A 25821-nucleotide genomic window follows, 5' to 3' on the forward strand; every position below is an offset into this window, starting at 1 on the left:
CCGGCGCAGAGCTCTGCTGAATCACACTCTGCCAAGTTTCCGCTGGTTTTACTGCAGGTTTTATTTCTCGGGCCGAGCCAGCAGGGAGGAGACTCATGAAAACGACCCAGAAGCAGGATTTCCCGCTCGAGCTGGAGATGCCGTAAAGGCTTCAGGGAGACCGTCAGGAGGGATAACATCAGTCCTGAACCATCTAACCACTACCGAGAGGCTTTTATGGAGCTGCAAACTTCACAACAGTCCGTTAAACTAATAACAGGAATTGTGGCTGTGACAGATTTTACTACAGACTGACATCAACCTGCAGCTTTTTACTTTTACAGACCTCAGAACGAGATTTCTTTTAAATGAACTTATCATGGAACACAGACGACTCAAAATTGGGAAGATCCACTCAATGAAAACTGAAAGATTTTCTAAAAATAAAAATCTATGAATGATTTCAAGATTATTTTTTCAATATCTGAAAAAAATCAGGTAAAATAAACTGAGCTGAGAGGATTCCTCTTCTTTTCCTTCTGTTTACTAGCACCATGTTTCTCACAGTTGATGGATGGATAAACTTTATGACGGATTCACAGTCTATGATACAAAAGACACAAACACACAACCAAGAAAAACAGACTGATTGTTGCCCTTTCAGCAGACAGTTGTAATAATGTTTCCACAGCAGTGATGTATATCATAGAAAGCAATAAAGTAATTATACTTTCAGAAACATTCAGCCGACACATAAATCTATACATTTTATTTCTTTAAAAAAGTCTGCAGTGAGCAGACTAGGGAGGACTCACTGGTCACTTTGGGTCTTCTCAAAAAAAGTCTGAAAGCATCAGGAAGCTGCTTTTAAGGCTAACTTCTTTATATTACCAGACTATAGAACCGTGGGGCCATTTAACAAGAAAAATCTTTATTTAAATTATGTATTTAAAGTCGTAAATTTATGAGAAAAAAAAATGTAACTGTTAAATCATAAGAATAAAGTATGTATTACTTTAAAAGCCACAGGCTGAATTTATGACTTTTTTCTTGCAAATTTAACAATTACATTTACAAGAAAAAAATCATTAATTTACCAGAAAAAGCTGTACATTTATGACAAAGTCATATATTTTTAAGGGAAAAAAGTAATAAATTAATAATATAAGCATAAAGTTAATGAGGATATCCATAAATTAACAAAAAAAAGTCAGATTTACGAGAAAAATTCATAAATTTACCAGAAAAAGTAGTAAATTCGTGATTTAAAAAAAAAAGAAATTAACAAGAAAAGTAATAAATTGACAAGAAAGTTAAAATTGGTGATAAAAAGTAACAAATTGATAAGGAAAAATTTGTACATTTTACAGAAAAGCAATAAATGTAACAGAAAAGTCATAGATTTACGAGAATATCATAAATGAATAAAGAAAAGTCATTCATTTTTTAGAGAAATCATTAAAGTTCTGTTTATTGGATTCATGCTGGAAGATTAAAGACGTGAAGCTTTATTTCTAGATGGGGTTTAAAAAAAAAAAAAAAAAAATGTGAACCTTGAAGTCTTTATTGTGCCGCTCTTCTTTGTGCATCATTCAGCGTTCTCATCCTGATCTTCTGTTTCGTCTCTGCTTGTTTGCCGCCTGCCCCGACCCTCGCCTGGACTCTGACCTCTCTGGGTGTTTTCTGATGCTCGTGTTTGACCTCTGCCTGCCTGACCCTGATTTAGCTTTGCTTCACTCATGTCTGTGCCAATAAAACCTGCTGCACTTGGATCCAGCCGGCATATGCCCGTTTGTGACAGTGATAAATGGGTGTGGCCACTCTTAACAACTTTAAAAAAAATACTTATTCTTTTTGGAAAGTTCTGTTTATTTTGAGCTGGTTTGTGGCAGAAGAAGAAACTCTATTTCATCCAGAGACACAAATATGACCCAAACAGATTTTTGGTTGCTATTGGCGACACCTTTGGAAGGGTTGACATGATGAATCATCACTGTAGCTTTTGGAAAACATGTGAGATATATTTTTCTTTGCAGAGAAGCTACTTTTGTTTCTGAGTCAAGTTAAAGAAAACCAAAACCAGGAAGTGAAAGCTGCATGTGTGGCCTCTTCTCAAACCCCCCATGCTTTGTTCCTGGGGGAACTTTGTCTAAACTCCTCGGCTTTCCCTCTCGGGTCTGTTTGGCTCCCAGACAAACTCCCAGTAGTAACTTCCATCCTCTGCTAATAACATCACGCCACAGCTGTCTGACCACACAAGTGCAAATGAGCAGGAGCAATCAGCGGCTGCTTTAAATAAGCTGAAGTTCACGTTAATGGGGGCTGCGGTTGAAGGCGTCACAGAGCTCGGTTACATCTCACAGCCGAAAAATCTGCCCTCCTGTTCTTCACACGCAACTCTTCCTCCTCCCAGAGGGCAGCGGTCCTGCTTCTCATCAAGCCTCCGCCTGTTTGAAAAGGACGCCGCAGCTCGGAGCGCTGACGGTCAGCAGGAGATCTGACAGCTGCTCCAGCAGCCACAAACTCTGAGCGCAGAAATCCTAAATGCAGACTCCCCGGATCGATTCAAGCTGAACCAGGTTGAGGTTTTGTGCCTCATTCTGGCTCAAAACAAGCGATTTGATCTTTCACTCTTGTTTTGAAAAGTTCACCAACAAAAAACCACTTTGACCAACGTTCCACCCTCCCAGCTGCTGCTGTCTTTGGACTGGTCAGTGTGTGTCCCACCACAGCTTTACCGTCTCACAGCGAGAAAACCCAGAGTGTAGTCAGATCCTGCTTTGAGGTCTTTGGAGCAGTTGTCACGCCAACGGTTGACAAACGGAAAAGCAAAAGTTGAAACCCTTCCAGTCAGAGGTTGTGGACATCTGATTCAGGTTCTTATCTTTCATTTTGAACTCAGAAGCTGCGTTCAAGGTTATTCACACTTAAAGGGCATCAACTTTAAGTCCCTGTACAGACCTAATCAGAGGTCCGGCGCTGTGGTTTAAGAGTCAGGCGTGGCGGTCTGGTGGCAGCATGCAGCGGCAAAAATTCACCAAAGTTTCAGATATTTCAACTTTGGCGAATGAGTTGCACCACATCAACCAATCGGGAACTTAATGATGAGTTGGTGATATGAATCAGCCGGTTGAGTCAAACACCAACATGGAAGAGAATCTGATTTGTCTTCTGCAGAACTTAATTTGTATTTTTTTCTATGGAGACTAAAAAAAACACGTCTTCCAGTTTTATTATTTTCATTTTTGCCTGCTCTGACTAATGCAGGACAGCAGGTCATCATACTGGGTCACAGAGAGATTAAGATACTGCTTTCAGAGGTACTTCCATCTCTCCGTGACCCAGTTTGATGACTGTTTTCAATGGTGAATCTCACCGTACTGGGAGTCTCTGGATGATGTCATGAACCCAGACATGGAGACGTGATTATTGATGTTTTGTAGAGCCCTTCAAAATAATTTTACGTGATCTCTCAGCATCATCCCTGTCTTCTATATTTTGTAAATGAGAAATGTAGTCATTGCTTCTATGTAGCAAACAGGCAAAAAACATTTGGCAGAAGCTCCTCCCACACAGCATCAAGTTTATGAACATATTTTTTGACAAATGTCGAGCAGTGAATTTGCTCCGTTAATAGCGTTCAAAACTTCAGTGATGGTTCTTTTTTTTTACATTTATTTAACCAGGTGAAACCCATTGAGATCAAGATCTCTTTTTCAAGGGCGACTTAGTCAAGAGATCAGCATCACATGTCACTAAAGTTACAGCATGAAAAATACAAAACAAAATTATTACTTTAAAAATGATGAAGTTTAGGTGTAACAAAGTGACTTATTGATTTTTTAAGGTGCATAAACGGTTTGAGTGTGTAAACGTTAACAGAAGCATGACATTGATAAGGAACAGTACATAGAAGGTGCAATTATCAGTGTAAACTGTTCTTGATCAAAACAAAGGTTGAGTGATCTAAAATATGAACAGTCCTCATAAAAGTTGAAGCTTTCAGAAACTGACAAACCTTCAGATTGGGCAGCAGTAGTCGAGCAAGTCGGCCAATGATTGAACAGTCAGCCGCTCGATCCCTGCTCTGCCCAGTCAACTGTTGTTGTGTCCTTGGGCAAGACACTTCACCCTCCTTGCCTCCAGTGTGGCTTCCCTGGCGTGTGACTGTGTATGAATGTCCCGGTGATGGTCAGAGCGAGGTGTGTGCCGGCAACCACGCCTCTGTCAACCTGCCCCAGGGCAGCTGTGGCTACATCAGTAGTTTGTCATCACCAAGTATGAATGAGAAGTGAATAAATAATTGATTCTCATTGTAAGAAATTCGAGTATCTGGAAAAGAAAAATTTCATTAATTTCTTTTTACTTTTGCAGAACTTGTTTTTTTTTTTAACACAAGTTCCTTGTGATTCCAGGTGAAGTTTCTCTGATTTGTGTGTTTTCTGCTGTCACAGCACAGTCAGATTGTGGCTTCAGGCTTTTAGACTCAATCCTGACACTTCCTCTGAAAACCATTTCCTTTGTTTTTGAGCCCCTTAGATATCTTTTAAAGAATTAATTTTGGTTGCGATGTCTTGACGCTCACAGGAATCCAGACCATTTCTGTGTGGAGATGTGAGGGAAGTCATTTGTAACCTCAAACACAAACCTTCAACCACCTGAACACACATCAAAACCGTGTTCTCGTGGAGCTCATTCACATCCTTCATCACCTCTCTGAAACAGCAACAAGCTTCATTTCCTCATAGCATCGAGTGGGCGTGTTCTGTTCCTGCTCAGCTGGAAGCAGATAATTTAAGCTAAAGAACATTCTAGCAGCCCCGTGAATAAACCCGATGTTCCACAGAACTTTTATTTTTCCTAAAAACAGTTTTTCTGCAGTTTTGCCACATGTGAGTCATACCATAACTGAACCCGACACTGAGGACGGATCCGTTCAGCCACAGGGATCAGTCATCGAACCATTCAGTCCAGAAATGTCAAACACAGCTGTGGGTGAATGTCTGCATAAGCTTAAAAAATATATATTTAATAAACTCTAAAATGTAAAATTAGTACTTAAAAAAATCTGGTTTTCAGGAAAAAAAAAATGTTTTCTTTCTTTTCTACGGTTTGTTGTGGTCCAGAGCGACGGATAAGTGTAGTTTTCTGTTGTGTTTGTGCACAGGACATCAATGTTACCCAACCCTTCAGTAGTGTAGATGCACTGGATTTTACTGCTGCCTCTGTCTTACAAAATCTGGTTAGGGTTTAAAGAAATAGTTCATATTTACTTTTGTTCCTGGAGGTTTTATGGAGTTCTTGATGGGATGGCAAAGACACATCACAATATGACACCCATCACTTTGGTTTTTGTTTCCTTTCTTCTTAAAGATGCACAACATTAGAATTTTTTGAAGAAAATAGAAGCTGATAGACTGATGAACCGGATGGTGGTCCTTCTTTTCAAGAACAAGGACCAACTACAGGGGATCACACCAGTCACCGGAGTACCGGAGAGGAGAAATCTTCTAGTCGAACCTTTGATACATCAGGAACAGTGCCGTTTTCATTCCAATCATGGAGCAGTTCATCAGATCCCACAAAGGACTTCAGGGTTCATTGGGGTTCCCTTATAAAATCCACATGTTCTCTGTGAATTTGAAGGAAGCGTTTACTCTTGTCCATTCTGTTGGACACCGTTTGGGACAGGATTCAGGGACCCTTACAAAGGGCCGTCTGGTTTTGGTCTAGGAAAGTTTGTACTGCCAGCGGTCAGTCAAGCATGTTCCCATGTTGGACTCTGGCAGATGTCTTTTGTCACCTGATCCGTGAGTGATCTATATGGACTTAGAATTGACTCCTCCAAGTCAGATGGTTCAGGCCAGTCAGGGGTTTGACTTCCCTGGATGGGTGGTTCCTTCTTCAGATAGAGAAGTTTAAGTAGATCAGTGCAAGTTCTCATCTTAACTCTGTGTTGCTATGGAGATGTGTAAAACTTATTTTGGTATAGAAGCACAAAAGCAGGATACACATGTTCATCAACCGATAGAAGTGGAAAAAACCCCTTGATTGTCATGGACAATCAGCTTTCCAAAGACCTCCTTTTGGACATGTTCCTTGCGTTTACAGAGGTCGGCATCGTGGTCGTGATATGGGTGAGAGCTTTAAAGCACCACACTTCAATGCCAAGGCATTAAAACATATAAAGTTGTCATAATAAAAAAAAATCCCATTTAAAGTTGTGCCAGTGGATCTGTTATCATTGAAAGCAATTGGCTTTTTTTTTTAATGATGAATTACTGCTGTGCAAAAGTTTTGACTTGTTTTCATGGTATGTTCAAATATTTTCTAATTTCATTTAAATCATTTGTAAATTTAGTGAATAAACATTATAATTCAAGGGCCCACAGCATTACTCATCCTGTATCAGATGCTGGAGTGGACATCCATCGTCAATCTGTGGTTCTTTCGGAGTCCAGGAGATTGTGGGTTGGAACAAACATTTGTGTCATGCCAAAAACTCTAAAAATAGAAAGTCTCCTCGCTCAACTCTCAAGGTGAATCCTAACTTCACCCGTCAGCCCTATTTTTGTTCTAGATTCCTTCAGGTGGAGCAGGGAAAGTAAATATCTACACAGCTCTTAAAACAAAGATCTTTTAAGGTTGAAGGAAAGGATGTTTCCCTTCCCTAAAACTAATCTGGATTATAGGTCAGTCAATCTGGATCAGGTTTTATTTATTTATTTGAAAGATTCCTCAGTTTCTGTTTTCTATCTCAGTCTGTCCTGTTTTCTTTGATAAATCCTGAGAAAGCACACACTTTCTTTGCTGTAATTGTGTGATTAATTCTGGAAATAATTGTTTTAATTTATCAACGCTAATGTTTTTACGTTTTTTATTAAGAGAAATAAACAGTAACCTGAATTAAAGTTTTCTTCGTGGAGAAAAACTTCCTGAAGTCATACCAGTGCAGATTTCTGCATTCTCGTCTTATGCTGTTCTCATTTCTGAAACGCAGAGCTGGAGGTCCAGCGATCTTTAGTCTTCAGTCTCCAGGCCAAATGTTGGATAACATCTATTAGAACAATGTTTCCATACTCTGGTCCTTGAAGAACCCTGTCCTGCATGTTCTCCTGCTTAAAAACGACAGTTTCAGATCATCATCAGAGAACTTGATGACTGTCATTTCATTGAGGTGGGGTTGATTAAATGCAAAACAGAACACCCTGATGATGTGTTCACACCAGGCTTGGAAATGTGTGCTTAAGTGACTGCTTAAGTCCGTGTAAATGTGGGTATTAGTGAGTTTTGAGCTTCATGTGTCGCTATGTTAATTTTCAAGTCAGATTTTTGTGATCTGCATGCAAATTGCCAGCAATTGAACGCACGCACGCTTAAAGTTAGACAAGTTAAACTTCAACCATAAGGGACTCTGAATTGGTAGTGACGTATGGATGGTTTCCTTTTCAAAACACGCAAGTGTCAACTGTTGGAAAATTGATCTTGGAGGAGAAATCCGCTGCGGTTTGTGCCTGGCTGGAATTCTATGATAGCAAATCTTTTATATTGTGTAATAGAGCTGTGAAAGAAAAAGCTTGAAGCGAGATTCACCAGATTTGCACCGTTTTTGACATCTTGCACCAAGCCTTTTCCAACATGCGCCAGTATCTGGTAATGAAAGTCTAGTGTGAACAACGAATGCTACAATCGTGTTTAAATACCCGCCGCGTTCAGCGTGTACTTGGACGCACCACTTGGGCCCCGTGTGCTTATTACGAAAGGACCAGGCATTGGAAATGCTGGATTATAGGTATCTGCTTGGACAGAGCAACCCTTATTTCTCCAAATGTTCTGTCTTCCATAGATCCTAAGTGAGATTTCCACAGACACCGTTACTTATAGCAGTCATCCTAAATGCATTACCTGGTAGCTAATTTGTTGCACAAATCCAGTTTAGTGTGAATGCACCTTCACAGCCCCTCACATCCCCAACATAACACTACAGGTGCAACAAAAATGGTGAGCAAAGCTGGAGCCATGTAGCTGTATAGTTTTGAGCCAGATGCCAATTTAGACAAGAAAACAGGCATACATAGATCTAGTCGTCTACAAGTGGATGCATCAAAATAGAGAGGAGCAGGGATCTTGTGGCCCACCCAGCATATTTTCAGCGTAAAAATATATAATATTTTTCAAATGGAATTTTTACAGTAGCCTCCCTGAAGTGCAAATCACAGCAAAAACATTTTAAAGATCACGGTGACAGTTAAAAAGTAAAACAATATTTAAAAAAAACAGCCTCATAATTTAGAAAACTAAACACAATTCCAGAAACCAAAATGTATAAAATAGACACAAAAAACATTTAGAAAAACAAACGCAATTTCCAGAAATCCAAATCAAAAGACGCATTGAGAAACCAGAAAGGGTAGGTACTATGGGACATTGCTGATGGGGTGATATCCAGTATTGCTTCATGCCAAATAACTTAAAAAGGATGGACAAATGTTACTATCCAATCCGTGATGTCCCATAGTACCTACTTTCAGAAAGCAAAATGAATTTACAGAAATCAAAATGAAATGTTAATAAACAAAATGCAGTAAGAAACTGTCCATTTCAACCGAAAGTTATTTGGCATGAAGTGATACTGGATAACATCATCCAATCAGAAATGTCACGTTTTATCTATACCTTTTCCAGTTTGTGTTTCTCTTCTTTTTAAAAAAAAATTCAGTTAGGAAAGCATTTTTTAATTTTACAATTGTTGAACAAATTGAACATGAAGTGATGCTTTTCAAGAACATCAGACTATAGGTCTCCCTGTTTCTTGAAAACACAGGGTTGTTTCATGAGGGGCATCTGGCATAAATCACTGCCAAACTACCTGTGCTGAATCAGTAAAGGCTGATTTGCTATGGCGACCCCTGAAGGGATACGTCGAAAGGTGAACATCATAACTTTGTTGAAGGGTGGATAAATTACTTCCATCTTCTTTGTTATTCACGTATTCAAATCACAATTATTGTTGAGAACCAGCATCATTCATTGTACCACCTGCCTGAACATATTCCGTCTACTTGGACCAAATTCATTTCAGAGAACGCAAATGGACATAAATTTATTGTATCAATGTTTATCCAGTCCTCAACTGTTGGTGGTTCAGGTTAGAGCCTTTTTGCTTGCTGTCAGTTGCATATAAGGAAGTTTCTTGTCCTTTGAGTCTGGTCGATCTGTTATGTTGCAAAGGTGCAACGCTTCAAAGGAAAAAAGAAAAGTAAATGCAAAGACATTCTGTAGATACTCATGGTTTCTAAACATTAAAAAAATACTTGTTTCATTTTTTAAGGGTCTATATCATGTTATTCTAAGGATTTCAGAGTAAACTATATCCATAAATATAATCATATATTACCTTTTTTACACTAAAGAATTTTTTATTGAAATATTAATTATATTTCAATAAATAAATGTTCTTTATTATATAATAATAAAGAGCATTTATTTATTGAAATATTAGTTATATTTGTAAGCTCTTTTCCTATCCGTAAATAAGATGACTTGATCTCAGAGGTTCCACCTGTCGCTCCTGGTGGGTGCCGCCCATTTCAAGATGTCAACCTAGAGCCAGCAGACTCCTACTGGAAGGGGTTTTTTCCCACTTTGTGACATCACAATGTGAGGACCTGCTTGTTTTGGTCGATTGGGAGGGGCTGGCGCTCAGAGATCAGGTTTTTAGAGAAATGCTAAAAGATATATGAATGTAGCTCAATAGTCATTTGGGTGTGTTTTTTTTTTTTATTTATGAGGGATAAAAACTATAATTAAGCCTGTCAGTGTTTACACATTAGCACACACAATTAATGCAACTTTAAAGTTTATTAACAAATTAATTAATTTCCACTTTGCGTCAGACGGTTCAGGCTTCTATGGCATGCATTAATTTCTGATAATGTATACTTATTCCACTTGGAAGCAAAAATTCAATCGGTTTTTAGCACTTTGTTCATATTTTGTCAGTTTAGATTCCTTTTTCACATAAAGCGGACAATGTATTATGTAATGTTTTTTGTTTTCTGGAATTTCTATTTTCTAAACTGTAATACTGTTTTTTTTTATATTTGTTTTGTTGTTTTTAATTGTCGTGATTTTTAAACTGTTTTAACATCAATTGTGATGTGACTTGGACTTGTCCTGATTTTCAATGATTTGAATAAAGAAAAACTTGGAAATGCAAATTTAAGCTTAATTTTCTTAATATGTCATCCATTATTAGAAAAATGCCACAAGAACATGTTTAAAACCCCCTTTGTGTCTTTAATAGACATAAAAGGTATCATTAATATGACAGATGTTTAAAAAACAAATAAATAATGTGCATGTAGATGTTTCTGTATGTGATCCTTTTTCTAAAGCACTTCCTGTTGGTCAGTGCAGGTCAGCTGGGATTGGTGGGCTCCACAGCAGAAGGAACAATAGAATCAAACCTTACAGACTTTGCAGCAGCTGCTGGCTCTTCGTCTGCATTCAGTGGAGCAAAAGCATCAGCAGCTAAATCCTCAGATTTACCACTTTTCTGAGGGATTACATAAAATCAGATTAATTCAAAGATTTAACTATAACTGTTAATACATTTAGTTAATCTGCCTTTAAAAGGGCTGTAATTGTACCAAATAGCTAGAATTCTTAGTGATTTTTCCGTCTCCGGGAATCCTTCATGCTTTGCTCCATTGTTCTGCTGCTTTTTGGGCTTTTGTTGAACTTGGCAGTGAACTTGAATGTTCCCCATCCTAAGGGGGAAGTTTTTCAGCGTGGAGTTGTATAACAGGCTGCAGTTTTTTTTTTTCTTCTTCACGCGGATGTTACAAAAGCCTGTCAACAAAAGAGTCCAGTCCACCTTAAGCTCACACAAACTGCGCACATTTCCTGAAAACGCCCCGTCAGTGAGACACAGAAAGGGACTCCGGATCGCAATCATATAAGGCGGAGTAGTTTATCCGGCGGAGGACGGCGGCTCACTGCTGCTGCGTTACCGACATTTCTGCCGCTCCACGAACCGAGGTCAGCCGCGGAATCCGCCCCGCGGAGCTGTCACGCCGGCAGCGTCGCCCCGACTCCAAGTTTAGAACTTTTTTTCTTTTAACAAAAATCTGAAACATGGAGATAACCGCGTGAACAGCCGACAGAACCGGACCGCCTCCGCGTGGATGGACTAAAAGTGTCGGAACTATCTGATCGGAGTTGTGCCGCGTGCCACCATGTTGAGTAACCCGGGAACGTACGCTAACAAGAAGAGGAAGAAGCCCGTCCTCAAGCAGTAAGACCGCCGCGCTTTGCCTCCACACATGTGCCTGTTTCTGGGGGGTGAAACTCACTGGAATTACCCAAACTTTACAGCCAAACCAACGTAAACATCCCCCAAGTAACAGATTAGTTCTCCCTTTTTTCCAAAACCACTGTCATTTTGTCCGAATAATAAAGTTTTAAATTTGGGATTGTGCTGAAGGGAGCTGCAGTTAAGGTAGACCGTGAGCTGTCCCGGGTCACATTGTTGCCACGTTCGCTTTCTGAGTTCAACAGAAGAAGTTAAGGTTGTATGATTGTTTGGCTTTTGGTCTTTGGGGCGGTTTTGAGCTCAAAAAGTCGCCTCTCCTCCCCATTAATTCTCCCCCTTCTCCCGGACCACCTTAAAAACAGAGTTTCTCTGGATCTGGCACGGACATCTTGGCCTCGCGCATTAATCAAGTTGGAGATTCGGCTGCTGCTCTCACGCGATGCACAGCGAGGGGAGGGGCACGAGGCATGAGCTCGCGCGCCTCGGACTCTGTTATTGTAATGTGATATGAGCTCGCGCGTCTGCTTATCGTGTGTCCTAGCTTAAGAAAAAAATGGACTTGGAAAAATTCGGAAAAGTTTTAAAGTTGTAAAGTGACTTTCTGTTGAACAATTTATAGAATTTTCTAAAAAAAATATTAGCTTAAGTTAACTTACAAAAAGTGTGCAACTTAACCAATACAGCCTTCAAAATAAAGATCCACGATATATTTTTTGTGCCAATGTGCAATTTATTCCACGTTTTAACAAAAATAAATAAATAAAACACTTAAATTCTTAGTGGATTAAAGCTTTGATTCCACTGAGGGGTATGGTCTGGTTTAGAATGATCCAAACATTTCAGGTGAGCTTTTCCACACAAAGTAGGACCGTTATGGCAAATGCATAGACTGATTTTTGTAGCTTTGCATCATTTAGTAGTGCTACTACCCTAAAAGCAACGCTAAATTCAACAACAAAGATCATCCAGCAGCTCGTTTTTTTTCTTGCTTGGCTTTTGGTGCTTTGTACATAAAATGCATTTAATGTTGTTGAGAGAAGATTGACTCTTTTCACAGTGACGTCATTGCGACAAAGGGCGACATTGCCGTTACTGTGTAAAGTGACTTCCGGTTTACGGATTAAGATCAGCAAAGCTGACAGCTGTCATTTGCAAACAATCTACGAGAGGGAAAAAATCAGTTAGCCAGGACATTTATAACATATATATTGTACAATTCTATTTTTTTTCCCCGATAGAATTGGTAAGGTTACCTTTTTATTAGTTACGTAAATTTGTGTTAAACAGCGTTCAGCTGTCAGCTTTGCCAGTAGTGACATCGCAATTTTGTCTGACGTCACTGTGAAAATGGCAAAGAGGAATACAGTCGCTTTCTTGATGCTTTCTCTTAAGCCTAGTTTCCATTGAGTGGTCCGGTCTGGTCCGGTACTTCAAGGTTTTCCATAGTAAAATGGACCTATTAAACAGTTCCGAACCATACCTCTTTGGGGCCCCAATCGATTGAAAAGTGGAACAGAACGGTTGAGGTGGAGCAACTGTAGCCACCCATTTATTGGCAGAAAGTGATGATGATGTTGGAAAGCGCCAATATAGAGCAGCTAATGTTTCCAACATTTGTAAGCATTTGGGTTTTTTGTAGATTCCTGTATACTCTTTTGGTCACGGGTCTCAATTGAAAATGTCTGCAAACATCATCAAGGCCTGGTCTGTTAACGTCTTCGGCCATCTTTGGCAACGGTGTCAAACAAGCTTAGTTAGTGGCACGCTAGCAGTCTAGACTACACATGCACCGTGTAAACAAACCACTCAGTGGAAGTGAAGCTTAACTGAGTGGAAACGCTTAACTAGGCCGTACTGTATGACTCCTTACCGTACCTTCCACCAATCAGATTTGAAAGCTCCACCCTGACCGGTCCATTCCATTTTTCTATGGAACTACAACCAACGGGTGCGCAAAAATGGTATGGTTACTTAATGGGTTCATTTTATAATGGAAATGCTCAAAATCTTGGAGTAACCTGTACTGGAAACGAGGCTAAAGACATAAGCAGTTGAGATCCAACAGTCCGGTGCAGGTTTTAGTTCTTAGGAGTTATGAAAGTCTGGTTTTAGCTCTGAAATATATTGGCTTTAAACCATAGTTCTCTTGAACAAACAATTGATGCTGTTGTGAATAGGCAGAAGTTGGCTTTAAACAGGGAAAGACTAGCGGATGTTGTTGCTATGGAGAAACTTTCGGTGATGTGGGGAAAATGATGAAATCGGCAGAATTTTTATACGGAAGGGGGCAGGTAAAGTGACGGGTGTCATGGCTGACCATTGCAAACTTTGAGGCTTCTGTGTTTACAGCCACCCAAATTAGATCCAGATTGACGGGATGTATTGGAATCAGGCTTTCATATTTCTCAACAATGAAAATGTGTCATCTCATGTATGGAACCACAAGTTTGCATTCTTATCAAGGCAATTTTGGAAAAAAAAAAATCTTTTTGACACCCCCCCCCCCCACACACACACACACACACATACATTTTAAAGAGTAGTCGTTACAACGGTTGCCAGACAGTGTCAATTGCTCAGAATAAAAAAAATAACTTAAAATTAATCAAATGTTTAACTTCTCTGTCAGTGAGATTCTGCTAAAGCTCATTAAGGTCCTGAAGTCTCCGTTAAGTCTTTGATGGACATAATTGATGTTTAGAGTAGGTCCAGGTTCTGGTGTCCCACCATTTTAAAGCTTTTCTTTATCCAGTCTTGAAGTTTTGATCTGGAAATGGGTCTTCAGATTTGTTGGATTTCATGTTTAGCTCTCAAAGTTCATGGCGGGTCAAGCAGAGCATGTCGTGCATGAATGAAGTTGCTGAACTTCTAGACATTTTATTGTGGTTCTAATCTCTGCAGTGTAATACTTGAATCAAGATTACTTGGCAAACATCTCATTTGACTCGCACTGATCTGACTGTAATTCCCAGAATGCACTGCAAGCCAATGTCTGACTCTGGAGATGTTGGTCTGAGGTTTCCTGGACGGGCAGCTGGCCTGCGCTGCACAAAGCCTCCATTAAGACCGACTGTAAAAGGCTGTGGCCGCCTCGTTGCAGACTCTGTCCACATTCTCCCTTTTATTAGCAGGACGCCTGCCGTGCACAGACCTCGTCTCTGTGCATCCTGCAGACAGGCCGGCTCAATGTCACAGAGCTAACCCAGAACTCTGTTTTCATTTTTTTCCTCTTTTATTCCAACGCTCCAGAGGGGAGACACAGCGGATGTATGGAGCCACAAAAGGGCCCAAACGCCGGAAAATTAAGTCATTCAAAAAGTTGAAAAAAAAAATACTATTTTCATAGTTGTCTTTTTTTTGTTTATTGTTATTTAGTTTTAAAAAGGGGACAATTTACATTTCTGCTTTTCCCTTATTAGCCCAAATAATGAGGAAAGACCATATTGTGACACAATAATTCTCTGTGCTTTGAAAATTTGTCATGTTTTTGTATGGAATGACAGGGGGACCATACTTAAAAAAAAAAAAAAAAAAAACGTTGTCAAAAAAGGAACAGTTAAACATATTTTTATGTATTGCGTTTGTTCTGTTTGCTTTACACATTTGTTACAGTTTATCTGCAGTATTTAGCTGTAAAAGTGAAATCCTTAAATGCTTTATAAAACCGTAGCACTGGGTTGATAAAATCGATCAATTGATCTGAATCGATCCAAGCTTAATGGATCAATAATTGATTCATAAAGTAGAGATCATTCTAAGCTAAAGTCTGCTAGCTTGACGGTAACGTATAATGGAATTTCCTGAAATAAAGTTGAATTGAATCAAATCGATTGGATTGAAAGAAATGAAAAAAAAATTGTGAATTGATTCTGGAAATATTGGTGATACCCGGTACTTTAGTATTTTCTGTAAGGCATCGTCCACATAGCAGAGTTACGTTAGTGATTGGTCTGAGTCGGTAAGTTGGTAAGTTTCTATGGCAACTACTCTTGCCAATCAGGAGGGAGCTTGTTGGAAGACCACACCCCTTCCACTGAAAGCTGCTCAGAAGAATCGATCAGTCAAACGTTGAGGGGGGGCAGCAGGCACACATGCTTTCACTGAGACATCTGATTGTTCAATTTATAACTTGAATTTCTTGCGATAAAGATAAAAGTATCGGAGCAAGAATAGCTTTCCTACCTGTAGAATGACTGATTAATAGCTATTTATTTCTGTCTATGGGATTTTGGCTTCTTGGAGCCACTTCCTGTTTGGAATGTGAGGGGGGAGGAATCTCTCAGTCCAGTTCTCATTGGTCAGGACAAATAAGTTGTTCCGGCTTTAGGCCATTTGTTCAAATGACATAACATTTGCGTAATCAAACACACTATTTTACAAAGACTTTGTCCAAAATGACTCCTAAGCACACAGAGTTTTAAATGCTCAAGGGTTACAGCATGCTGCAAATAATGCATTAATCTACAGCCTTTGATGGTTTAATGAACTACTGGAGGTCTATTTTTTGCAAAGTTTGTGCTTTTTATCTTCTATGTTTTTCCCCCCAAAGCATAGTTGTTTTGTCACGTTGAAGATCAAAGAGAAGCGCATCTGTTTAATTGATGTGAAACGGCAATTAATCTGACTGGTTAATGTTAGGGGGTGTAACAATTAATTTTTACAGCAATTTGATACACATCATAATTTATGGTTGACCATTCGATTTATAGTCGATTACTGGTTCATTTTAAACGATCCAATTCACTTATCTAAAATTGTTCCAGGACATCTTTAGCCAAAACTTCAACTATTAACTTTTTTACAAGTTAATGTTAATGAAAAAGTTTTTTTGACAATTGTGCAAGTATGAATTTTAGAGGTGCAGAAGTTAAAATAAATTTTTGTCTGTTTATCGTGATCCTGAATATTTGTCTAGGGCGCTATCTTTAGTCAACGTGTTTCATCTTAATAATAAACATACATGTATATTAAATGGTTATGAACTTTACAAACTTGTCTCGATCCAGAGGAATCATTTGTTGCTTTTAATTTTTAGAAATGAATATATATATCCAGAATTTATCATGTTGATCAAATGTTGTTACTGTGGTGCTTCTTAAAGATGGCCATCTTACAATTGAAGTCTGTTCCAAGCTTAACCCAATGAAATGGTAATGATTGAGAACATTCTAATGTGGGCGGGGCATAATTAAACGGGTCAAAACAGGAACCCGTTTTTCAGTCTGTAGGTTAACATCTGGACTTGTGGACTTGCGGAGAGGCTTTTATTTTTGAAACAAAGCTAGTAGTCTACTTCATACCAGGATATTTCTAGATCTATTGTGCAAATCAATTGATAAAAATATAAATAAGTAACTTAAATAAGCATATTCATTATACATATTTAAAACAATAAAACTGTTAAAAGTTGAACTTTCAAATAAGCAAAATACTGAGCAAACCACACAATTACTGTCAATTTAAGAACCATAAAATAAAAATTCCAGTGTTTAAGTCTTTAATTTGACCTCAGTTGTCATAAGCTGGAGTCCTTTGGACCTCAGAGGGGCGGGGCTATTCAAAACCTTCAAATCTTATCATCTTTTGTAGCAAAGATGCAGGGTTGGAGGAGTTTAGGTTTCTGTTTTGTGCTTCTCGTCTACCACCCTGCCCTTACCCACCATTAGGTGTCTTTGTGTACGTGTTATTCATCACATCTGAACGCTCTAAAAATTCACAGAGAACCTGTTTTTGTCCTTTCTTATCTCGTCCTGCTGATATCAGCGGCGGCGACGGCATTCCTGCAGGTCGCTCTGTGAACTTCTCCGTTCGACAGTCTGAGTTAATTATAGTGCTCAGAGCTAATTTAATCTCAGCGAGGACAGGGCTGCCCTGTGTGTCTGCCGGGGTCTACCGGCGGCTCCGAAAATTCATTTTAGGCCAAACACTGAAGCACCAGCATACAATTACACGGCTGGCGAGGACAACGCCGTCCGTGGGGACAAAAAGCTGGAACGGACATTGTTCGTTCTGATGGGAGGCGTGGCTCAAACTGGCCTTTGCCTCACCTTTTATCACGTCCTCAAGCATTTTTATAATTTTTTTTTTTTTTTTTAGAAAGATTCTGATAAGTCCTAACTTAACAAGGAGAAACTGGAACCAGGGTGGAGATTCCTCATCGCTGTCTGGATATTATCATGATTTACACAAAGCAAGACAGCGAGTTTATTAAGAAAAAATGCTGAAAAGATAAGCTTTTGTGTAGAGGTTATAAATCTGTTTATCACTTCATGACAGGACACTAACAGATCCACTGATTTGGCAATCTTTTGTTACACTTGTTACCTCTACACAACTGTTTAACAAAACTAATAATTTTTCAGTTAAATATCTGTCTTTACATAGCCACTCTGCTGCTCCAATTTCATTCTTGTGAACTGTATTTGAAAGATAAATTTAGCTTAAAATGAATACAAACTTCAACAGAGATAACAGTGTGTGTATATATACGATACATGCTGTCAGCAAAAAGATCACAGCCTCTTTATGCAAATAATAAACTAAAACATTCAGATTGAAATATGAGCAGACATCTCGACGGCAACATTGTTTTTCCAAATTTTTAGGAATAGACATGGTAGTCAGTAGTTTTTCAAATGAGACTGATTTAAAAATGTATACTAGCTGAAAAAGGTATGCTTAATATGCTAATTCGATTATGGAAATTCAATAACCAAAAACATTTTTGATTATTGATGCTAGCACTAATACTAGCTAATAAGTTTTGCTAATTATACAAATTCAGTGATGCTACTTTTTTGTTATTGATTCTAGCACTAGGTCTGTAATCAAAAGCGAGTAGGCTTTCTTAATAGATATGCTAGTCAGTAGTATTTCATATGATACTAGCTAAAAAAGTTATGCTAATTTAATAACTAAAATATGCTTTTTTGGTTATCGATGCTAACGTCTAACCCTTTCAGTCAAAAGCTGCTGGGTTTTCTGACAAGACATGCTAGTCAGTAGTTTTTTATATGATACTAGCTAAAAAAAAAAGTTGCGCTAATTATTCATAATGCTAATTCGATAACAAAAGAAAGTTATTTTTTTGGTTATTGATGCTAACGCATAATTAACTAGTGCCATCAAAAGCCGTTGGGTTTTCTGAACAGAAAGTCAGTAGTTTTCTATTTGATACTAGCTTTAAAAAGTTATGCTAATTATGCTAATTAAGTGATGCTACTTCAATAACCAAAATACTTTTTTTTTTTGTTATTGATTCTAATGCTCAACCATTTTAATAAAAATCTGTTGGGCTTTCTGAACACACATGCTAGTCAGTAGTTTTTTATCCCATGCTAGCTAAAAAAATATTCTAAGCTATGAAAAGTCAGTGCATTACGAACAGAGATGTTGATGACTTGTTCCACATTAGTAAGACCAGACACATTCATATTCTAGTAGTTTCTTTTTGGTTATTGATGCTAACACCCAGTGTAATCAATAGCTGTTGGGTTTTCTAAGCAGACATGCTAGTCGATAGTTATTCATACGACGGTAGCCAAAACATTACGCTAATTCAGTGAATTGTAAGCAGACATATTAACCCTTTAACCCCAAAGATGTTGTCAGCGACACCTAAATCACACTGGTTCTTAGACATACCGTAACCCCTCGACCATTCACATGATCAGCGTGAATAAGCCGATTCTGATGTGGAGAAAATTGGCTTTTTTATATTGGCTTTTTGTCGTTTACTAACATAATGTGTTGCATAACGGCAAAAAGTTGAATTAATCAGCTAATTAACATTGACTGAGTTTCACTACTGTTATGTTGCACATCGGTGCAAAAAAATAAAACATACTTACTTTGTGTTTTAGCACTAATAGCCAGTTAAAGAATGAAGTTTTTTTTCATCTTCATACTGATAATGGCCAAGAACATGGATAATTCAGTGGGTTCTGTTGTTCTCCTGAAGTTGTTCTTCTCCAATGTTCTAGAAGAGCTACGTTCAGCTCTTCTTTGTTTCTGAGTCTTTAGGAAGAAACTTTATTTCTTTAAATTTTTTATTTAAAATCTATTAACTTTGTTGTTGCTTCCCTGCAGTGGGAATGTGTTCCTCTGCAACAAAGCAGGTTATTCTGTTCTCAACCATTTATTAGGTTTCTGTATTGTGTTTCACCTCCCAGTGCGTGAGGTTTTTGTGAGGCGGGGGCCGCCTCTGAGGTCTGCAGCGCTCGTGTTTGTCCTGTCGCATTTCAAAACCTGAGTCATCCTTCTGGATGGAGCGTGGCGACAGCTGAGGAAGAGGTCGCCCAGTTCATGTCCGCACTGCTGAGATCCGCCATGTGATCCTTAAAATAAAGGAGGAAGCAGCAGCTTCTCAGTTTCCCTCTGAAGAACTCCTCCATGAGAGCCAGCTTAGTGGTTTAGAGACGAAATGTAATACCCTGACATTAACTCAAGTTTCTGAAAACAGTTTGAGGGGAAAAAAAACACTCAAGGCGGCCAAAAAAATTGTGTTTATAGTTAAGATAAAAAATAACAGAGTGGTTGAGTTTGATGCATGTCTCTCAGGACTTTGCCACCAGCAGAACATTTGTGAGATCATTTTTGATTAAACAAGACAAGTTGGCGTTGAAACGCAAAACGATCACTAGCGGCTGTTGCCGGCATTATCGTTACTCTTAAATTGTTTGTGCAATTAATTTAATTGAATTCTGACGTGGAGAGAAGCGGCTTTGCGTTAATTGTGGAATAGTTACGGTAGTTTAAAGAATGTCAACACTAGAGGTAAAGCTCCGTTGTTAAAGGGACTTTAGTGATTGTTAACATTGAGGGTAATAGGCAATAGATTTTATAATTTAACTACCAAATATGTCCCCAGCGACTTCTAAATAACGCGGGCTCTTTGACATACCGAAACTCCTCAACTGTTCACACAATCTACATTTTCATATCGTCTTTATTTACTAATCTCTGCATATCAGCGATATTCAAAACATTCGTAACGCAAAGTGTTGCGTAACAGCCACTTTTTTCCATGACAGATTTACGCCAATTGCGTAAACGGCTGAGGACTTTCAGTATTTGATAAAAAATGTAAACACTGGAGCTACTAGGTATGGGCAGATAAAATCGATTGATTTGAATCGATCTAAGCTTAATAGCTCAATAATCGGTCCATAAAAATAGAGATCACTATAACACATAATGCTAAAATCCACTAGCTTGATACTAACGTTTAATGGAATTTCCCATAGGACGGCTAATGCTAACGCTCGGGCGACCTAAAATCGCTGACTAAATGAGCAGATTTATAAACTCACAGGCATGATTTTTACAAAGTCTTTTAAGAATTTTTTTAAATTAACCATTTGTGGTCTAGACTGTTTTTTTGCTTATTCTTTCTTCTTCTTGAATAAGGTTTACTGCTTTAGCTGAAGAGGCAGAACAATTGTTGGAGGTTCTCTGTTTGAGAATCCATTTAACACTATGCTATTACCAATCGAGCTATCCAGCCATACAGCTTTGATCCAGATCCCAGTTCAGACGAGGAAAATGAACAATGACCCAAACGGTGAATCTATCAGAATAAGGGCGGAGCTTGCGGCTCCACTCAGAGTATTTTCTACGACACAAATACAATCTTTTTCAAACAATTTTTTAATTTGCTCCTGATTCACAACAATTTGATGGAGGATAGACTCAGTAACGCAGTTTTAATCTTAATTTTCTTTATGCATGTCCTCTATCAGAAAAACTCCACAAGAATATGTTAAAACACAATTTTCATGACTTTGTTTTGGTTTGTTCTCGGTGGTCGTGTTGGTTTTCATGGTAAGATTCAGTGTTCAGAGAAGATGCTTTGATGGTGAAGTTTGGTCTCCAGGTAAAAACTACTCTAACATTTTTAAGGATCACTAAAGAAAAGAAAAAAATCTTAGCTCTGCTTCCTCTGTTCATTCTGATGAAAGCTCAGAGAGACGTCCAGCAGCTCCTCTTTGTTTAAGATCAGTCACTTTAAGAGCTTCCTGTCCTGAACCTCAGCAGAACGCTCAGGACGGAGTCGCCAGTCCAAAACAAACACCTCATTATCAGCTGGTAGACGTTTCTTCACTCAGGAAGACGGTTTGTGAAATCACCAGATGCTGTTGTTGTGGTCTCAGGAAGGTTGTTGCTCTGGAGTTCTCAGTCTTCTTAAAGGGACACGAACCAAACCAGCCACGGTCAGAGCGTCATCTGGATGGAGGAGTGTTTATTCTAGCAGCTGCTGGACCCCTCTGACTGAAAAGAAACGTGTATCTTCATGGGTTTCATGAATAGTCAGTAAAATGAGGTAAAAATTAACACATTTTTAGCAAACAATAAAAACTATTCTAGAGAAAATGCAGAAGCAGCTTGTAGATAAACATTTATAACGATTGTTTACTTCACTTTTGAGTCATTTTAGTTGAAGTTTTTCACATTTTAACAGTTTTGGACTTTTCAGATTATTTTTTAAATATTTTTTACATAATCTTTTGCACCACGCCTCATCATTGGTTTTATCTTGAAGCTGTAAAGTAGACCCACATCATGAAACCTCCACCAGAAAAACCATGTTCTGTTCTGTCAAAACCAAACATGTTCTGTGGTTTGGTCTGATGCTTCTCAGGTGGGTTTTTATGACTTCTTGATCTTGAACACCTGAGGATTGTAGAGTCTGAGATGATGCCCTTCATCTAAAATGATGGTCTCGAACCCTTTTCACATTATATATTTTTGGAGATGCACCAAGACGACTATATTCTGTCATAACGCCGACTCCTCTCAGCATTCAGTGGGTAAGGTGCATTATGGGAGTGCAGTAGGGCTGTACAATATTAGAAAAACCTGCGATGTGCAATATTAGTGATCAATATTGCAATGACGATATGACTCGCAATACATGACCATGTAACAAAGCAACAAATACATCATTTCTATTTCACAGCATCAGTTTTACTGAAATAAATTCAACAGAACTTAAGTTATACTAAAGAGGAGGCGAGTATCCAACATGAAAGTTATGTTGAATACGTCAAGATTGTTTCGCACGTGTAAACTTTAAAGGTAACCATTTATCGCAACTTAAACCGTCTTTTTCAATACGTGTATTGCACAGTGCAACGATGATAAATTTGCGATAATAGTGCAAGTCTAGAGTAAAGTCTTTTTTTTCTGTTCTTTACTAGTTCCCTTTGGGGTACATGTGCTTCATTTCCACTGAGCAGTACCAGTCCCCTCTTTGGTTTAGAATGGTCCAGGCAATTCAAGTTCTATTGAGCGTTGGACCATCAAAGCAGATGCAGGGTGTAGATTGATGACGCAGCTGTGTTGATCAATACTCTAATGTTCTTCAATAAATGTTTTACAAAGCATGATTGGAAGTGTTTTTGATGAGTTTGGTTCGGTAACGGACATTCTTCGCCCGCAGGGGGTGAGTGAGATGAGTCAGATGAGTGTCTCTGTATATAAGGGGCAATACTGTATGTAAAGAATTTATTACTCTTTGCAAGAAGATTTATGGGGCGAAGAATCCAGACGAAAAGAGGACAAAGGTTTCGGTTTGGATCTGGAGTCAGGAAAGGCGCTGGTCAGACGCTTGCTGTTGTCGTAAAACCTTTCCACCAGTCAATGGGTTACATCATGTGACCACAGAAGCTTCGCCTTAACGAGTCCATTCCATTTCTCTATAGATTTACGACCAACAGGAAGGGTACCAGTAGGTCCTGCTTAACAGGTCCACTGTGTAAGGAAACGCTCAAAAGTCCAGTCTGGGCCAGACTGGACTTTAGTGGAAACGAGGAATTAGATGAAGTTTTTCCTTCTTTATGTTGTTGGATTGGGTGTTTTTAAGACTGTGAGGGAGTCACTCGTCTCAGATTAGTGGTTAATTTTCTGGTTTCTTTGATTTCATCAGGTTTGATCCCATAAAAAGGCTCTGAGGTGAGAGGTCTACACGGGTTCTCCACCCCGGCTTGTGACCGATCTGTGGTTCTGATGGTCTTAAGTTTAAATGGAGTTGCTGAAAGTTAAGCTGTGAAGCATCTTCATCACTGATGTTCTGCCTCTAGCTTTCAGTTTTGGTCAAACCAGATCGACTGGACCTGGTCTGAGGCTCAGGCGGAGTCGTAAATTAGACCTCGAGTTCTGGTTGGTGTTTGTTCTGGTGGTTACTTGGATCTAGTTCTCACTACAAGAACTTCTTCCTCCACATCTTCCCAGGATTTTGTATCAGAACTCATCAGATTCTGTCAGACGGAGCTGCTCTTCTGGTTGTTTTGGTGCTGAAACTCTCTGGTTGATCACTTCATTCAATGGCCTCAAAACCTCACATGATTATAGCTTCCATGCTACCATGACGACGCCAGTGTTATGATGATCAAAACATCCGAAGTGATCTGATAATTGATGCGAACGAGCATCTCTGTAATTACCTCTAGAGCCACGCCCACACTTTTGTCCAGGTCAACCGCCAGACCTTTTCCCTCTGGTCTCCATCTGTTCTGATAGATCCGATTTTGATTCAATGTTTTCTGTTCTCCAGAAAGAAGATCCCAGATGGCAGCGAGGTGGTTAAGTCCAACCCCTCCAAGCGCCACCGCGACCGGCTGAATGGGGAGCTCGACCGCCTCATGGACCTCCTGCCCTTTCCGGAGGAGGTGCGGTCCCGCCTGGACAAGCTGTCGGTCCTCCGCCTCAGCGTGGGATACCTGCGGGTCAAGAGCTACTTCAAAGGTACTTCAGAGCGCGTTTCTCCGGTCCCACTGAGGTGCAGATGCCTTGATGCGGCGGCGAGGTCGCTGCTGAAAAAGCTGCCGGTTCTTGTTTGTGCAGAGAACCAGCAGCTGGTCGGTCAACATTCCCAAACGCGCTCCAACTTCCTCTGAGGCTGTTGTTTTTGTGGCTTTGTTCTGAGGTTTGCTGAATCAGCGTTCTTTGAGGACGTTTATTCGGTTTGAGTTTGGTCAAAAACGGCAGATAATTTCAGATTTTTCCAAATCAGAAAATGACTCGGCAGAAAATGTAATTTCTTAGGGAATATCCAGACGAAAAAAGAAACAGTAGCAGCTGGTAATGGGGGCTGGACTAAAGGACATGGTGGTGAGTTCTGTGTAGGGATGGTACCAAACTCTGTACCAAGAGAGCAAGAATGGTTATTCTGATTAAATCCATAAAATTTTGTCTTGTTTGGAAAGTGAGGGAGGTTGGGCCACTCGGTCCAGTTCTCTGTATACAGTCAATGGGTGAAATACATGTTTACTTCTGTTGCAGACTCTTGGAAAGACGGAAATAAAGCATCTCAGACACTAGGGATGCTGCAGTTCTGTTTAGAACTGAACTGTGTGTCACACCTTACTGAACATTAGTTGTTTTGTCATTGTTGATTGCTTATTAACACATTTTAAAAAATATATTTTTCTAAATTTTTACATTTTTTGTTGCTTTGTCCACAAAACTGACCCAAAAATTGAGATTTGTGGTGAAAGTGAATCAATGCGTCCCTATTGGACAAGTGCTCTCACTCCCCTGCTGCTTACACACTTGAATTTTTTGGGGAAAAATTGTGACATTTCTTCTTTTTTTTTCATTTTGGAAGCATCAGTTCAACCAATGTCTAAGCACCTGAACAGTTTCCAAAGTACCGGTTACACACCAGATAAAATCCAAACAACATTGAAGATGCAGCAGTACGCATCTTTTTGTCGGGCACCATCGTTCGTTGTGCGTGGCGGCTGTCTGCTATCGAAGCATCCTCCGGTTTCCTTGTCCGCATGCCGGCAGACACGCTGCAGCATTCCAGTCTTCACACCTCTCACCTGCTCTCATGGCGTTAAATAAACGTCCATAAAACCGCGAGAAACTTCCCTCTGTTTATAAACGAAGCTGCTCTCAGGGGGCGGAGCCTAGTTTCTGACTCCGCCTCCCTCCTCTGCAGGATGAGGCTGTTGTTATTTCACAGAAGTGAGGTAAAGGAAACTCTTTTTGGTGAAAGAGGTAAAAGGTCGGAGGTCAATGACGGAAAAAAAATGCTGTTCTTCCTCTTCTTCTCTGACATCACCTGCAGACATCCCATTTAACTGACATTTTTTAGTCATTTATAAGTATTTGTGGCTTCTTTACTGAAGTATCAGTGGTTTCCATGGTAACAGATTGATATGGAGCTTTGTGGAGGAGGTGTAGAGGACCTTCTCCATGACGGAACCTCAAGGTTTTCGACTGAATGGATCAGACTAACTCTCTAAAAACAAGGAACTTTCATTCAGAACTCACAAAACTTTGAAGGCAATTCCGTGAACTGATGCGTCATCAAAACCGCAGCTGAAGCTTGGTTCTGTCTGACCCACACGTGGCGAGAACTCTGTTTCTCTAAAAGTTCTGCTTCTTGTCAAGGAGATTTCAAGGAGTCAGCCCCCCCCATTTAAAACAAAAAATAAAAAAGCAAAAAAATAAAAGGTGCACTTCAATGGCTGTAGGAGCTAAGTGGGGCGGGGGGGTGACACATTCAAAACAGGGGT

At 39.4% G+C, this 25821-nt stretch overlaps 1 protein-coding gene across 1 annotated transcript in view; it reads left to right on the forward strand.

The window, feature by feature from the left end:
* The first annotated feature begins 10760 nt into the window (after nucleotides 1–10760).
* Nucleotides 10761–25821, forward strand: part of LOC112155035 (aryl hydrocarbon receptor) — a 33058-nt gene continuing 17997 nt past the window's right edge. The window contains exons 1-2 of the mRNA XM_024286404.1: nucleotides 10761–11278; nucleotides 23850–24040. Coding sequence (XP_024142172.1) covers nucleotides 11220–11278; nucleotides 23850–24040 — 250 coding nt within the window. The 5' untranslated portion in view covers nucleotides 10761–11219. The remainder of the gene's footprint in view (nucleotides 11279–23849; nucleotides 24041–25821) is intronic.

This window comes from Oryzias melastigma, linkage group LG21 (genome assembly GCF_002922805.2).
Source record: "Oryzias melastigma strain HK-1 linkage group LG21, ASM292280v2, whole genome shotgun sequence".
Taxonomy (NCBI): domain Eukaryota; kingdom Metazoa; phylum Chordata; class Actinopteri; order Beloniformes; family Adrianichthyidae; genus Oryzias; species Oryzias melastigma.